Below are 17552 nucleotides of genomic sequence, written 5' to 3' on the forward strand. Positions count from 1 at the left end.
GGTGTTTCTCTTTTCCGTCAAGGAAAAGTTAATTACAAAGTCCTGGGGGTTAAATATTCTCTGTACACTTCTGGAGTATGAAGTGATAAATCCAGTAGCTGTTGACTGCTGTTAATGATGTGTTTGAGCATGCCAAAATAAATTTCTGGGCCATTTTAGTAACATGTCAATAATTTCTGTCTCCTTGAAATGAAAATTCTCCTAAAATCACAAAAGAAGTGATTTTGGAAATGAGGTGACCTTGCAGAAAAGAAATAGAGACAAAAAAAAAGAAGAAAAAAACCTAAAAACAAAACAAGCAAATAAAAAAAACCCTCAAAAACCAACCAAAGGAACCATTCCTAAGTAGAAAAATTAAAGTTATCCAGAAGTGCTCGAGGTCTCACTCCTGTCTGATAATGAAAAATTTGTCTTTCAGAGACCTGAGCAGTGGGAAACAAAAGGAAATTACCCTGTGACAGCTTTCTTTGTAGACAAAGAATTGGTAGCTCCTAATGGGCAGGTGTCCCCATTAGAATAAAACATTAATTAATGCCCTGGCTGGCAGGCTCAGCTGGGGAAAACATGGCAAAATGAGCCTGGAAACTGGAGTGCCTTCTGGGCTGGTAATTGCATGTCCCCACATTTATTGTAATTTGGGATGTGATTTTCCAATTGGATCCAAATCATTGAAAGGCTCTGGTTGTGGGGACAACACACAGGGATAATGATTCTATTCAAACACTCAGGGCCTGGTTTCTAAAAACTCTGCACTGCTGTTGGGATCAGGGAAATTTTGGTGGCTTGGAAAAATTGGACTCATCATAATTTTAGTGTAAAAACTGCCAAGAAGGAATTGTGTGAAAGCCACAAAGTGGTGATGACTGTGGGCACAATGAAGAGTGACACCAAATTTTAAATGAACAATTTTGAGAAAAACTAGAATACAGGGAAATGTAAGAGGAGAAAAGTTTTGTTTCCTTTGCTTTTACAAGAAGAAAAAAAAAGAAAAAAGAAGCAATGAATTATTTTTCTAGGAGTTACATCAGCAACTTTGTTCAGAAGTAGAATCAAAAATACAAATTAAAAACTGAATTCTAAGGTTTCTAGATAACTTGAAGGTGACTTGAACTTTTCACCAGGACAGATTGTCAGCAAGAACGGAAGGATATGGAAAAGGCAGGTGGGATTAAACCAGATCCTTAGAAGGGTTGGATGCAGACTTTCAAAGCTGCAACTCTGAAATGCCACAGGCAGGGACACCTCCCACTGCCCCAGGCTGCTCCAGCCCCAAATCCAACCTGGCCTTGAGCACTGCCAGGGATCCAGGGGCAGCCCCAGCTGCTCTGGGAATTCCATCCCAGCCCCTGCCCACCCTCCCAGGGAGGAATTCCTTCCTAATATCTGATCTAAACTTGGAATTTTTCACTTTGAAGCCATTCCCTGTGTCCTGTCCCTCCATGCCCTGGAAATTGTCTCTCTGCAGCTTTCCTGGGGCTCCTCCAGGCCCTGCCAGGCCACCCTGAGCTCAGCCCAAAGCTTCTCCTGTGCAGGTGAACAATCCCAGCTGTGCCAGCCTTTCCTGCCAGCAGAGCTGCTCCATCCCTCTGCTCATCCTGCTGTTACTCATCTTATTCTTTCATTATTTTTCCTATGAGACCTTTTGCAGCCACGTTTTCCACCAGCATCAAATTAATAATTAGATAGCAAATAATTTAGCAAAGTGAAAATCATCCTGATCTGAGGAATTGCATCATCAGCCTTGACTTCAGAGAGCGGACAGAAAAATAAAGTCACAAAAGGAGATTATTCTTCAGTAGCGTGCAAACCAATGTAGTCACTTTAATACTTTAATTTAGGGCTTTTCAAACACTGCAGAAGAGCCAGGAAGGAATTTGGAGCTGTAACCCTGCACTGAGACATCCTTACCTTGCTGGGACACGTCCAGCAGAGCTCCACGAAGATGAAGAACGGGTCTGCCTGCACATAATTTCACAGTCAGGGTGTACCTGCCTGGGTTGGATCACATTCTCCAGGTTCTGCAGCTGAAATTGTGCTGGAAAGATACAGTAAAAAATAAAGGGAAAGAGGTGAAAAAAAGTCCATAAAGGTGCACATCCAGGCTTTGCAAAGAAAAATGAGCTGTTCCATGGGATGGTTAGGAAAGCCTGGAACTGATCTCTTCTAGTACAAATGCCTAGAAGCAGAGCTTTGAATTTTTCAAAACAAACAAGAAGGATTTTTAATTAAAAGGCATCGAGGAATGGCAAAATATCTTACCTAAATCTTGCTCCAGTTTTCAGTGAGTAAAGATTAATTTACCCTTAAATAACACAGTGTTTTCTGAAGTGTTAAACATTTGAGAATTATGCAGCAGACATTAAAATCAAATCAAGCTGCAAAACTCAGGAGATTTTTGTGCACCACATCCAGTCTGCAGAGTGATAGAATGCTTATGTTAATAGGACAGCAAGAGAACTGTCAGGTGCTTATCTTTTTATTAACCAGGTTTGCACACAACTGAACAAATTCTGGGCATAATCTAGAATTTGGGGAGGAGAAAAGACAGCATTACAATAGGAAATAAGAGGGATTTTTAAAAAAGGATAAACAAATTAAGTACTCCTTCTGATTACATTTACTCCTGATTAAAATTTCACAAACCAGCTCTCAGGAAATATACTTGTAATTCTGACTAATATTGAGCTTCCTCATAATTTTAAAATGCAGGAGACAATGGAGCTTGTACTGGGCTTGGGTTTGCATGGCAAGGTTTTGGTGAACAGCAGGGGTGGCTTCTCTGGGGAGCTGCCAGAAGCCTCCCCCATCTCTGTTGTCTGCAATGGAATAAAGTGCTTTATCTCCATTTGAGCACATCATTTCTCCCTTTATAAGTTTACAGCTATGAATATTTCATCATTATTAACACTTAATAAGATTAAAAGCAGCAGCAGTGGCCAGCTCTGTGAGCTGACCTTTAATCACTGGCGTTATGCATTATTTTGGAGGTGTTTAAACTCGAGTGAGCACAGTTTGAAACATCTCCATTGCAGAGCACTGTATCTAAAGCACACTCTGCACAGGGGAAGTGCCTTCGGCTGCACTGCCTCAAGAACACCCAGATTTGCTGTGCCCGACGTGTAAATCCTTAGTCTGACTCACCCAGAGCTTGTCTGGAAATTCCAGTTGAAATATATCCTTAAAATATATCCTTAAAATATACCCCAATCCCCCAGACATGCACAAAGCCTGCTGTGGTGAAGAGCTGCAGCAGGAGCAGCACCAGGACAAGGCTCCTGCAGAATAATTGACTTGTTGACAGGGATTGTTCTTCCCTGGGGATCTCCAGGCAGCCTCTCACCGTGCTGAGCTGGCATTTCCTCACAGGGAACAGCCCTTGGGGCTGCAGTGGACAGGAAATGTGGATTCTGTCTCTATCCTCAGCTGATGGCAAGCAGGAGCCTCCTGGAGCAGTCACAGCTTGGTCAGCTCGGTCTGAACACCAGGAAAGCCACAGAGCAATGAATTTCACCCTGTTCTGCTTTTTTATTTGGGGACAACTCCGATTTTTCTGTCATTTACAATACAGTTCATCCATATCTATGATATAATATATTAGATATGCTATATATGATATATATAATATATTAGCACTGGAGTGAGATCCCACCTGCAGAGCTGCCCCAGCCCTGTCCCAGCCCAGGAGGAGCTGGAGCTGCTGCGGAGAGCCCAGAGGAGGCTCCAGGATGAGCAGAGGGATGGAGCAGCTCTGCTGGCAGGAAAGGCTGGCACAGCTGGGATTGTTCACCTGCACAGGAGAAGCTTTGGGCTGAGCTCAGGGTGGCCTGGCAGGGCCTGGAGGAGCCCCAGGAAAGCTGGAGAGAGACAATTTCCAGGGATGGAGGGACAGCACACAGGGAATGGCTCCCACTGCCAGAGGGCAGGGCTGGGTGGGAGACTGGGAAGAAATCCTTTCCTGTGAGGGACGTTTCACAAGGGATGGAGTGACAGGACACAGGGAGTGGCCTTCAACTGAAGGAGGACAGGGTTAGATGGGAGATTGGGAATTAAGAATTGTTCCCTGGCAGAGGTTGGGATGGAATTCCCAGAGCAGCTGTGGCTGCCCCTGGATCCCTGGCAGTGCCCAAGGCCAGGTTGGACACTGGGCTTGGAGCAGCCTGGCACAGTGGGAGGTGTCCCTGCCACGGCAGGGGTGGGATGAGATGATCTTTAAGGTCTCTTCCAACCTAACCCATTCTGTGAGTCTGTGATCATTCCTTGCAGACATCAATTACTAAAATACCTCCTCAGTCTGAAGTGAGGAGGTGCCAGAGCTGTTCAGGCAGAGCAGCCCCTGTGCCGAGGCTGCTCGGGGAGGATAATCCCACGTGTGGATGGGGGCACAGGGGCAGGATGCTCCCTGTGCCAGCTCCGAGCCGCGCGCTCCTTCCACACCTGCTGCTTCGGGAGCGTGGGAGTGTGAAGAGAGGCAGGGGAGAGGTGAGGGATAAAGTTAGATGGATGGAAAAGGAAAGGGAGACTGTCTGAGGAAAGGTGATGGGCCGGGTAAGACAAGAGAGAAGGAAATGAAGAGGCTGAAGGTGGGGGAGAGGAGAACAGGAGGGGAGGAAGGGGTGGGAGCAAACCCTCGGCACGGCACAAGGAGCACAATAACTCTGGGATTTCAGAGAGGTTCCCTCCCACCCCTTCCTTACCCATTGAACACATATTTAATCAGCTCAACTTCGTCCTTAATGAGCTGAGAGCTTCCCCCAGGGATTCCTTTGCTTATTCCAGGATAACTCCTCCCTTGAGGTACTGGTTTCCCTCTGTTGGTGCTACAGGGAACCCCAAAAACCCTACTTATACCCTGCACCCAAATTTTCAATGGGCTGAATTTAGGGGCACGAACCCCAAGGCTGTGTCCAAATCTCCACACTTGCACCATTTCTGCTGCAGGTCCTATTATTGCCTTCTTTAGCTCTGGAAAGTTAATGGTGAAGATAAACCAAAGCTGCTTTACCTCAGCATTTTTCTTTTTCATTATTTTTTCAGTTTAGCCCAAAAAAGATCTGCACAAGCAACCAAAAATTCAATTTTCTCTCAGGGAGTAGTAAATGGGAGGTATTTTCAGGTATTTTTCAGTAGGGCAGGGAGGTATTATCATTATTAGCATTTTTGCATTCATCTGACACGTTACTTGTTCTTTTCCAACATCTCATAGCTTTTGAAGATTTTTTTTTTTTTTGAGATAGATTTAACAACAAAAGGCTGCTAAAATTGGAAACTGTGTGAGATACTTTGGTATTATTCAATCAGAGCCAAACCTGACACTGCAGACAGTTCTTGTTTAAGAATTTTCATTGAGGGAACATGATCACAGCACAAAACAAAGAGAAATGTCAGTTCTCCTTGTTCTGTGTTTGTCATTTAAGTCTCACAAGGTACCTGAGGAAATAGGTTCAGGTTTGAGATGTTTGATCTGCTCTGTGCAGTTATGAGTTATTTTTATAATGCATCAAGGCAAGTAATAAACAAAACATCTTTTATTAGATCATTATTCTCTTAAATAGTTTAAATAATGGCTTCCAGATTAGTTCAGGCAATGCTTCTACTTATATTTTTCATTGGAAATCCTCAGTCTGTAAATATTCTTAGAGTGATTCTTCTTGAAATCTGGAATATAATGCTACAAGAATACAAGCAACCAGTTGAGATTTTCCCTTTGGGGAGCACAGAAGCAATGAGCCCATAAAAATCCTACATATGCATTATTAACAGCTGAAAAGATTGGATCAGCATTTTTAAGCCTCTTTTCTATAGAGAATCTCCTCTTTTGGGTTTCTACCAACTCTTTTTTTAAAACAGAGTAGCTGCTGTTATCTCAAGGTAACTTACATTTCTCCTATTTCAATTCAGAATATATTCATGATTTATGCCCTAAAAAGAAAAATAGCAGCTTCTTAAAAGTTTGATCCAAAGGTCTCTGCATTGGTAAGAACATTTCCACTGAAAATAGAGCTTTTCACCCTGCATTAACTGCACACAGCCACCCCACCTGCAGCCTGCAGATTTCCATGGCAGAGCACACATAAGATTATCCACTCTGCCTTGAAGACCTTTTGCTGAGATAGAATTTATGCTGGTTTGTCCAAGCCTAAGTAAAAAGATTTCAAACCTTCTCAGTGTAGCATCCCTGCCTCGCTTTGTTGCCAGGATATTCTCCTTGATTTCCAGGGAGAACTTACACTTGCTTAATTTCACAGTGCAGGCAGGAAATGCTGGGTGTAAGACTGAAATCCTCCACTGCAATTACCTGCATCCATAATTTGTCAGAACATCCAAGCTGAGCTTCTCAAAAGCAGGCAGAACATGCAGCTTGCTGGCTTGGAAAACACAGGAGTGGAAGCTCTCATGGTGTTCAGTCAGCCCAACTCATTGTCTTGGAATAGATGGATTTTTACTGGAATCTGAGGGAATCAAATAAATCTTTTGACTCTCTGTGGGATCTTTGTAGTGGAGGAGGAAAATTCAGCTGTTAGAGTTCACCCTCCAGAGCAAAGGAACTAAGAAAATATAACTGCCTTTAATCATGTAATCAACCACAACATTGCTTTTCCCCAACTTTGGTTCTGTAGATCCCCAAATTTATTTATTTTATTAACCAAAGCAAGAAATGTGGCTAAAATACTCTGCATCTCCTGACACTGTCACCCCTGTAAGTTAAGGATACTCAAATCCCTGCAGCTCTGAGGTTTCGTTGCCAAAGGTAGGATTTTATAATAAGTTTTCAGTTTCATGTTCTCTGCAATAGAATTTTATAGTCTAAACTTGTGAAGTTCTTCAGGTTAAGTAAAACTGAAAACCTGAGACTTGCTACAGCTTAGATCTTACTTCAAATGTCAAAACCATAAAGTCTGTCTCTCAATCTTTTTTTCATAGATATGAATATTCTCTCTCCTGCAAATGCTCTCTTTTTTTCTCCTTATCTTGTTCAAATTTTTATTTTATTTATTTATGGTCTGGTAGATACAAGAGCATTAATAACTATTCCTGTTTACTGAACAGCAGATAGTAACATTTATCTGCTGATTCTGCTCCTTGAAGGATTTCCTGCACTCAGAACCACCACACACCATCCCCACTGTTTAATATGTGAATATCTGTTCCTCCTACTTAGAGAATGACACTGCATTTGCAATGGGTTTAACCCACAATTCTGTGAGCTTTGTCCCCTTGAGTCTGAGGGGACCTGACAAGCTCCCCTGGAACTGCTGCTTAATTTTCTGCTTGGAAAAAACCAGACATTTTTCCATACATATTTCAGAGACCAAGTGTGAATGATGAGTAAGTTCACCAAAAAGTATGAGAAATGTAAAAAAAAAAAAAAAACCCTCAATTCTAGAACCCATGGAAATAAATTCAGTTCCTCCTGCTGCTAATGCAAATTTCCCCCATGTAAGACATCTTACAGCTCCTGAGAGTGTTTTATGAGGTCTGAACACATTAATGAGCCCAACTCACCCCTGCTGCTCCATAACCCTGGTGAACCCAGCTCAGGCACTCCCTCCTTGAACTCTGCTCACTCCATCTATTCAAATATTGTATTTTAAGCTCATTCCGGCTGATGCAAATTGAAATCACCTCTTGTGCCATGAGCAGGATATTCCTATAAAATACATTTTGAGCCATTCAAGTGCTGGGATCACTGCAAGGGAATGCAGATTAGTGCTCAGCTTTGAGGCTGAGGATGAAGCCAATTTGCTGGAGATCACACGGTGCTGGGTCCTGCACAAAATTGTCTTTATAGGCCCTGCCCCAACACTTATTTCTGGAAAACCAGAAAAAAAGGCAGCTGGGACCAACCTCCTTTCTTGGGACAGGCAAGACAGAAAAGGAAAAATAAACAAGATATGCATTATTTCTTATTTTGGGATGGGGAAGCAGGAAAAGCAACTCCCACAGGCTTAGGCAGGCCTTGCATAAATCTTGAATTCTAGTAATAGTAAAATAATGCAATAACACAGAGTACCTCATTGTTCAAGGTCCTAAAGATGGGCTATTAAGCTATTTTTTTTGCTTTTGTTGGATATGTTTTCAGATAGAAATGGAAGTTCCTACGGCGTTTTTCCAAAAGAAGAGCTCCAGCTCCTTCCAACAATCCCTCTCCACCTAAAATAAGCCCTGCTTTTGAGAACTGAGTGTAGGCTATTGCTGGAATGAATAGCACATAATGAGAGCTGCATTTGCCTACACACCATCGCCCCAGAACCTGTGTCTAATTCATTTCTGCAAAGCATTTGGAGATGTCACAAGGAGGAAAGACACTCCATAAAATTAAATTCTATTATTCCCACTTAATAATGTTTCAAACATGAAACCATTTTCGTGTAGTTTGAAAAGTAATTGAAGATATCCCAAGATAGATTACTCTGAGCTAAAATTCCCAAAAAGGTTCTTCTTTGCTTCTTGCTCATTGAATTTGTACTTAGTGATTGAGGAGCTATTGCCTTCAAGGATGTGTCAATTGAATTACCAAAGATTTGCTACTTCAAATGTAAGAAAGCTTCATAAAATGAAGTGTAATGGATATAATGATTTGAGCTCTGATCCACAGCTGATGAAGTACTGTCAGAAATTTGAGCCAAAGTTTTGGATTACCTCAGCAGATTCCCGATGTGTTGGTGAACCTCTGCACTTGTGAGATGACAGAAGTAAAAGAGATGTTTAAGCATGCAGGAAACAAAAAAAAAAAAACCTTCCTTGAAGACTGGGCAGGCTTTCAGAGGGACCGTGACAGGCTGGAGAGATGGGCAGAGAAGAACTGCCTGAAATTCAGCCAGGGCAAAGACAGGGTCCTGCACCTGGGAATAAATAACTCCAGGCACCAGCCCAGGCTGGGGGTGACCTGCTGGAGGAGGATGTGGGAGTCCTGAGGGACACCGAGCTGTCCCTGAGCCAGCAGAGTGTCCTGGGGAGCATCGGGATGGGCACTGCCAGCGGGTCAGGGGTGACCCTGCCCTGTGCCCAGCCCTGGGGCACCTCTGGGTGCTGTGACCAGCTCTGGGGCACCTCTGGGTGCTGTGCCCAGCCCTGGGGACACCTCTGGGTGCTGTGCCCGGCCCTGGGGGCACCTCTGGGTGCTGTGCCCAGCCCTGGGGGCACCTCTGGGTGGTGTGCCCAGCCCTGGGGACACCTCTGGGTGCTGTGCCCAGCTCTGGGGGCACCTCTGGGTGCTGTGCCCGGCCCTGGGGGCACCTCTGGGTGCTGTGCCCAGCTCTGGCTCCTCAGCACAGCAGGGCCAGGAGCTCCTGGAGCTGAGCAAGGGCCTGGAGCAGCTCCAGCCCAGGAAAGGCTGAGGGAGCTGGGGCTGCTCAGCCTGGAGAGAGCCCCAGGGAGAGGGGCTGAGCCCTGGGTGTCCCTGTGTGTCCCTGGGTGTCCCTGTGTGTCCCAGTCTGTCCCAGTCTGTCCCAGTCTGTCCCTGTGTGTCCCAGTCCGTCCCTGTGTGTCCCAGTCTGTCCCAGTCTGTCCCAGTCTGTCCCAGTCTGTCCCTGGCTGTCCCTGGCTGTCCCTGTGTGCAGGAGGTCAGAGCAGCCCCAGGCTCTGCTCCAGGCCCAGCGATGGCCCCAGAGCCCCGGGCAGGGGCTGAGCCCAGCAATTCCCTGCACAGGAGGCACAACTTCTGCCCTGGGCAGTGCCAGCCCTGAGCAGAGCCCAGAGAGGCTCGGGGCTCTCCTCCCTGGGGTATTCCAGAGCCAGCTGGACACAGCCCTGTGCCCTGTGCTCTGGGATGGCCCTGCTGGAGCAGGGAGTGGCACCAGTGACCCTCTGGGGACCCTTCCAGCCTGACCATCCTGTGACCCTGGGAAAATAAATATAATGATCTCATTAATCAGTGTCAGCTGAAGCCAACAGCCACTGGAGAGGGAATTTCAGTATATGCCCTTGTCCTTCCATTAGAAAAATCCCAAGGAGTTCATCCACTGTCTTGTCCAAGAATATTCCATTACTAGACAAGTGACCTGGGAACTCAATGTTTTGATTCCCATCTGGAATTTGATTCAATCTTCTCCTGCTTGACGTTGAAAATGTTATTTTTGTGCTGCCTGGTTGGCACTCCTGACGTCTTCTTGTACCCCTCTGACAGAAGCGTGGCAGACTGCAGCACAGGCTGTCAGACAAGGAGAGTTTTATCCAAAAGTGCCTGATTTTCTTTGGCTGAGAAGGGAAAGAGTAACATGAAGGCCACACTTTCCGTGTGCCCCTTTAAACCCATAAATGTTGCAACAGCATGACAATAATTTGAGATGAAATTCAGTGCAAGGCAGGACATCACAGCCTCAGATATTGTAGGATGGGGCAACCACTCTTGTCTGAAGGAGGTTGCTAGAAAGGAAATTGCTTAAAAAAAAAAAAAAGAAAACAACTCCGTTAGAAAATGAGTTTGCATCTTCTTTCTTACACCCTCAGCTGAATGAAAGACCTCACAAACATTGCGAAAAGTACAAAGCAGCATTTTAAATGACCCCTTTTGCTAGGTGAAGTTATCATGCTTCACTTTATTTAAATTTCACACATGCCTTCTTGCACCACATCTCCTATTGCTGGCACTTAGGAAAGTTCACATCATTTCAAGTATGAAAAAGCAGAATTTGCTGCTTTTTAGGCACTCAGAAGTCAGTAACCATGTGAGACATCCACACATAAGAGCAGGGTCTGGCTCTGCTGCTCCTCTGAGTTTGTGGAAGATTTGAGTTCTTCACCTCAGAGCAGCCATTGGCAGCAAGAGCCCATGGATTCAAAATTCCCTGCAGAAATCATTCTGTGCTGACTACAGAGCAATGAGAAACCTGAAATATGAGCATCACTGTGTCAGGAGAGATAAAAAACGAGTCCTGCTTTTCTTGATGTGTTTTCTGAGGTGGCAATTCTTGTTTACCCAGCAATCTCCAGAGGAAATACAACCACAGTCATCCCTTAAAGGCAACTCCTGTTCTGAAATGAAACACGGTGTTGTTTGCTTTTTTTTTAATCTTGTTTCGTTTTGTTGTTTGCTTTTTTGTTGTCATTTTGTTTTGTGGTTTGGATTTTGGGGTTTTTTTTTCAAGGCAGCAAATCTCACTTTGCTGTCAGTCTGTGTTCAAACTCACATCTGCTAAAATCAGGAACAAAAGTATGTTTTAATGTTTGATTCTCCCCCAAGTTAATCTGCTAGAACTCATTCTGTCAGAGAGAGTGGAATTCCTTCTTTATCTGCCATCAAACAACAAATTTCTTAAAGGTGTTCTAGCTCCCTTAAAATATTACATTTTGAAGAAACAGAGAAGTAGGAAAATTTTCATAATTTCCAGACCTTCATGGGTGTATGTGTGCACATCCTCATGATCATTACAGAAAGGGAAAAGGAGAAAAATTTATATCATCATTTCATAGAGTCTGAAGTTCATTGACAACATTAGCAAAGGTTATTTTTTTCAATTAAAGTATCTGGAAATTAGATGTAATTTAAAAACTCTTAGTATTCAAATATTAGATGCATACAAACATACTTTTATCTACTAAAGAAGGAAGACCAGAACTTCAGTAGTCCTTGGCATTTCTTTTAAGAAAAGTCAAATAAACTCAAAAACTTCTAAATTTGTCTTTGCTATTATATTTAATACTTTTACTTTAAAATGAAATGCCATTCAAGTCGCCTTTGACATGAGACTTCATCATTAGTAAAAGGTATTTCATAATAAGCAAGAGGAAAGTAATAATACTTAATATCAATTTGTTATTAGTCTAATAAATCCAGCCCTCCATCTCCAGGGCTCAAACTGATCTTTCCCAACTGTTCACTCCTGATAAAGTCTGAGTTCTGTAGCAAAACGAGGTGTTTTAAGGTCACATTATAAATCACCACAGACACAAGTTCCTGATGGTTTTCCAAGTGCTGTGCTTTCCTTTGATGATTAATGCCATGCAAAAAAACTTTCATAGAGGACCTTTTTTTTTTGTAAAAAAAATTACACTCTTGTGCTACTTCTTTCTTTCTTCCTTCATTTCTTTTGCTTTCAGAGCAAGCCATGAATCTGATGCAGGATTCTACATTATCAGCATGGCTTAGGGCATTGTCCTCACTCAGACCCAGGACATAACCTTAAAATTTTCTTTTCATATAAAATTCTCTCAGGGGTGTATGAATGCAGCTCTGAAGCATTCTCTGCTTGTTTCATTAGTTCCTATTACTGTGACATTTCAGCCTTTTTCTTTTTCTCAGTAGAAGTCCAACTTTGTGAAGTGCAAGCAGTGGCTTGTTTGGTATAGAAAATATTTCTTTAGGTTTTTTGTGCCAGATAAAAGCCAGAACTGGGATAAGGTATTTAAGAGAGAGGAGAGGCTGTGAGGGGAAGCTGAGGGAGCTGGGAAGGGGCTGAGCTGGAGCAAAGGAGGCTCAGGGGGACCTTGTGGCTCTCACAGCTCCTGCCAGGAGGGGACAGCCGGGGGGTCGGGCTCTGCTCCAGGAACAGGGACAGGAGGAGAGGGAACGGCCTCAGGCTGGGCCAGGGCAGGCTCAGCTGGGACAGCAGCAGCAATTTCCCCATGGAAAGGGGGCTCAGGCCCTGGCAGGGGCTGCCCAGGGAGCTTTGCAGTGCCCATCCCTGCAGGTGTCCCTGGAGGTGGCACTGAGTGCTCTGGGCTGGGGACAAGGTGGACACAGCTGGGACTTGATGACTTTGGAGGGCTTTTCCAACCTCAGGGATTCTGGGATTCTAAAGTAGAGGTGGACAGACTTCAGCTCCTTGTGGCGTTAGGAAATGATCCTGCCCTTGAGCAGCCTGGCACCTCTGCAGCAGGATCTGCTGATGTCACATCCAAAGGGACTTGGAAAATCACATTTTCCTGCCAGATAACACCTGGCAGGGACAATTCGTGGCAAAAGGAACACAAACCCTGTGAGGAAGCACTGAGGGAGCTGGGGGTGCCCAGCCTGGAGAAAAGGAGGCTCAGGGGTGACCTTGTCACTGCCACAGCTCCTGGAAGGTGCCTGTGCCCAGCTGGGGCTGGGCTCTTTCTCCAGGAGCTGACAGAGCCAGAGCTCACAGCCTCGAGCTGCACCCAGGGAAATACAGGTTGGGTATCAGGGAAAAGTTTTTACAGAAATGGTGACAAAGTTCTGGAGTGGCTGCCCGGGGAGGTGGTGGAGTCACCACCCCTGGGTGTGTTTAACAAAGCCTGGATGTGGCACTGGGTGCCAGGGCTGGGTTGAGGTGCTGGGGCTGGGTTGATGATCTTGAAGGTCTCTTCCAACCCTGTGATTCTGGGAATTCTGTGATTCTGGGAATTCTGTGATTCTGTGAATTCTCAGCCAGTGCCTTTCCCTGGTGCCGTTTTAGCACAGACCCAGTCAAAGAGAGATGTCACCACACTGACTCCTGTCCCCAGTCACTCCAGCAGCTACTCAAGGTCCCCCTTCCCAAAACCCTCCACCTTGTCTCAAAGCTGAGATAAGGAGCTTCTGTTTGGGGAAACACCCAATAAAGTCATATTTTTGTGGAAATTCTGTCCCTTACTGAAGATTTTTGAGGACAAAAGAGCTGAGATCTCCTCACCCATGGCCAGGAGAGCCACTTTCACACAGCCTTGAAGCAGGTGGAGGGGTGGGGAGGTGGAGCTCCCACCAGAGTGACCAGAGGAGTCACAACAGCCTCACCAAATCCTCTCAAAAACACTTAACTGGAGTTTCAAGAGCTTTGCAGTTTTCTTTTAGCCCAAACTTTGGCTCTGAAATCAGGAGATTGGGCCCAGCCTTGACTGCTCTGGTTGAGCTGTGCTTTGGGATATTGGATTTTCACTAAATTCAAGGCCTCTTAACTGAGCAAGCCTCAGTCTTGGCTACAGCAGCTACAATTGTCTGAAATGGAAAAAAAAAAAGTAAAATAAAAAAAAAATAAATAAGGCAAGGAACAAGAGACAAAGACCAACATGTTTGATTGGGAGCCCCTCAAGAATCTCAGTTCATCTTGGTCTCAGCCCAGTGCCACACCACACACTCCAGCTCCCATAGAAAATCTATTTGTTTCTAAATAAGTGCTTTTTTCCTGCAGTGTAAGTGGTTTGTGGGTTGCTCTTTTGTCAGGAAGGCCTAACACACTGGAGTATTTTAGCAGAGAGTGAAAAAAACAGGGGAGGGCTTCCTCCTCCGTTATCACTTTGATTGAATAATTTCAATTTCTCCATCTAGATACACACAGATAAATAAATACAAGCTTCACACTTCATAGTAGGAAAAATTGAGAAATTACAAGGAAAAAAAAAAAAAAGCCCACAGAGCTTCAGGCTATTTAGGAGTGAAGTTATATCCCTAAATAAAATAGAAATATATAATGGATGAATGTCCTCCCCTCATGTTGCCACTTGCACTCAGGTGTAGTTCCACTTCTATATTACATATATCTATATATATTTGTTTTTCATTTTGTCTGTTCCCCCAGGAGAAGCCCCAAAGAGAAACAGAGATGGCCAAATTGACAGAGTCGATGAGTGAGTACAAATAGGAAGTTCAACCACTTTCTTTTTCCATCTGTCCCCCTCCCTCTCATAAAGCCACAAACCCAGAACGCAGTGCTTGCACCCAGGGACCTCATTCAGCCCTGTCTTCACTCCCAAATTCATCATAAATCATTCCGCTCCGAAAAAAAGAAAAGAAAATAGGAATCCCCAGAACAAGGGCTGCTATTTTCTTCATGCACTGCTTAAATCACATCTATTTGGGCTTCAATCCAACAAAGAACCTGCTCCATGTTTGACTTTGTAAGCCTGAGGGGTTTTTTAAAATAGAATGTAACTAATTGTGGATTTAATAAGTGCCTAATTTACTTGATTCATGTGTTCCTTTACAAGCTTACAGAAGGTCACTCTAAATCCAGTGCAATTATTCAGGATTGTTGCCTGTGCCACATTCATTCAATGGGAATTATGGTATCTGGAAAACTTTCAATTGATTCCTCTGGTTTGAGAGGTTTGTGTTGTCTTAAATGTGTGCCCAGCAAGAAATAGTTTGTATTTTGCCATATTTTGGGATCTAGGTAATGGAGTAGTAGCTGTAAGCTTTTGTAGCTGATAGAATCAGGCTGGATAATTTATTTGTGGACGAAATCTGGAGACCATTCAGGTTGAAATCCTGGTAGATCACTGCCTCTTGCCCAAAATTTATCAGCTGCAAAGCCTATGGAAGCTTAAATGAATTGACTCAAAAGGGAGAAATATTCCAATTTGCTTAACCAGAGACCACAGAAAGACAGAAACAAAGATATGCACAACTTGTTCCTATCAGAAATTTCTTTCCAGTTACTTCTTTTTGCTTCTGTACAGAAGACCTGTTCCTAGGGCAGCACTTCCCTGACTTTTTACTTTCCCAAATCCTCTGTCACCTTTTGAAATCATTCCCTGCATCTCCTTACCCGTGTCATTGCAGGGCAGAACCACCACTAGAAGCTACAGAAAAATTATTTCAGTATCCGAAACAGCCAATCCCACAAAAAGGTGCAGCAGGCCTGGGAGATCTCAAAGATCTTCTTATTCCAACCCTCCTGCCAAGGGTGGTGGGCAGAGGCTGGAACAGGGGTGGCTGCCCCTGGATCCCTGGCAGTGCCCAGGGCCAGGCTGGACACTGGGGCTGGAGCAGCCTGGGACAGTGGGAGGTGTCCCTGCCATGGCAGGGGTGGAATGGGTGGGATTTAAGGTCACTTCCAATCCAAACTATTCTGGGATTCTCTGATTTTATATTGCTGCTGTATATATATATAGATATGTATAAATAAATAAATAAATAAATAGATAGATAGATAGATAGATACAGATAGAGATAGAGATAGAGATAGAGATAGAGATAGAGATAGATAGAGATAGAGATAGAGATAGATAGATAGATATAGATATAGATATAGATATAGATATAGATATAGATATAGATATAGATATAGATAGATATAGATATAGATATAGATATAGATAGATATATATAAATTTTTGTCCATGGTGCAGCCAAGCCGGGGTAGTAACAGAGGAAATCACAAAAATGCAGCTTGAGATGGAGTAAAAATTTAACAAGGTAGAAATCCATTTAAATTTAGGTGAAATGTGCCACTTTAAACTTGCTAAATATGCTGTTTAGTCTGGTGACTGCAAGGCTAGCAAAACTGCCCCAGCTAAAAAAAAAAATGCAAATTTCCACACTAAAAAATAAGAGATAAAAAAGACTCCTCAAACCTTAAAACAGACAAAACAAAACAACCCAAGAGTTCTTTCTGTACTTTTTAACAAAAACTAAGTACAACTAGCTATAAGTATAATATAAAATCAGCAAAATAAATATACATTAGCCTATTATAAAATTCTATACATACAAAATTAATAAAAGTAATTTAAAAAATCAAAAGTTCTCAGAAGTACACATGTCCATCAGAGGACAATAAGTCCCACTATGGGTCCACAGTGCTGTAAATAAACATACCCATTCCCTAGAAATCTTTATTAAAATTATAAAATTTAATTTTTTATCCGCATTTCAGCTTAGCAAGGCCCAAAAAAGGACAATGCCACCAGGCCTCAGAGGAACCCTCTGCTGGAAGAATGATATTTCTGCTCTTTTAATCTCTGTGGATGTCCAGCATCACCCCTGGGAGTATCCCAGGACCCCATCAGGTGCTGCTGGATGTTGGATAGATTTGTAATTATGTCCTGATGGATGGAACAAAGGAGGAACTCCTTATCAAAGGTGGAAGCAGATAAATGATAGCTCCCAGTTCATTAGGGACTTGCTGGACTTTGCACAGCCCTTCTGAGCCAAGGTGAAGGAATATTGCCAAAAAGTGTTGGGGGAAAGCAATCAGACCCTCTGAGTGCTCTGAGGAGCCAGAGGAGAGGCCTCCAGAACATTTTGATTTGGAACACAAGCCCAAAAATGCCCTTTTGCAGCTCCTTCAGGATGTCTGTTTGTCCTGCCAATTATTTCATCTGACTTCTCTGAGACAGAACGATGCTTAAGGGGTTTATTGCTGCTTTGTGTGAGGATTTTTGATACTTCATCTGAGACTTTTATAAATTTTTCAGCTAATTTCATTGCATTTTAAAATATTTTTAATAAATCCTAGACAGCATTGCGAGATGTAAATAAAATACTTAGTGAGTGTAGAGCAGTACTTATTTTAAAGCTGGTGCAGAGTAAAATGAGCTAAATGGAATAGATAAATGGACCTCTGGTTTGGACTGCAGGACCTTTTTCTTGGAACTGAGAAAATAAAGAAGGACATTCAAGGCCTGAAAGGGTTTCAGAGATCTGGAGAAATGGCTTGACCATGGTACCAATATAACAGAATTATTACTTGCTTTCCTGTTTCACCCAAGGGCTGCTCTCCTCTCTTCCCTCTGTTCACATCTTTGCACAGCCCCAGGAAAAATCAATCCCCTTCCCTGCACTGCTCTGTATTTTCTCTCTCTCAGAACACCCTGCTGAAGTTGTCAGGCACTGCTTTCTTCCCCTTCTACTCCATAAAAATTTTCTGGATGTTTCTACACTAATCAAAGCC

The 17552-nt window shown here is 43.5% G+C and overlaps 1 protein-coding gene across 3 annotated transcripts in view; it reads left to right on the plus strand.

The window, feature by feature from the left end:
- The window catches only part of KCNJ6 (potassium inwardly rectifying channel subfamily J member 6), a 165376-nt gene that overhangs the window by 37071 nt on the left and 110753 nt on the right, over window positions 1–17552 (plus strand). The window contains exon 2 of one of the 3 annotated variants that reach the window (XM_021527465.4): window positions 14457–14505. The exons of 1 other annotated variant lie outside the window; for it this stretch is intronic. In XM_021527465.4, coding sequence (XP_021383140.3) covers window positions 14481–14505 — 25 coding nt within the window. In that variant the 5' untranslated portion in view covers window positions 14457–14480. Of the gene's footprint in view, window positions 1–13020; window positions 14506–17552 lie in introns of those variants that run through there. One more of the 3 variants, XM_085587041.1, reaches the window with a different exon arrangement.

This window comes from Lonchura striata, chromosome 1, assembly GCF_050655825.1.
Source record: "Lonchura striata isolate lonStrDom1 chromosome 1, ASM5065582v1, whole genome shotgun sequence".
Lineage (NCBI taxonomy): Eukaryota > Metazoa > Chordata > Aves > Passeriformes > Estrildidae > Lonchura > Lonchura striata.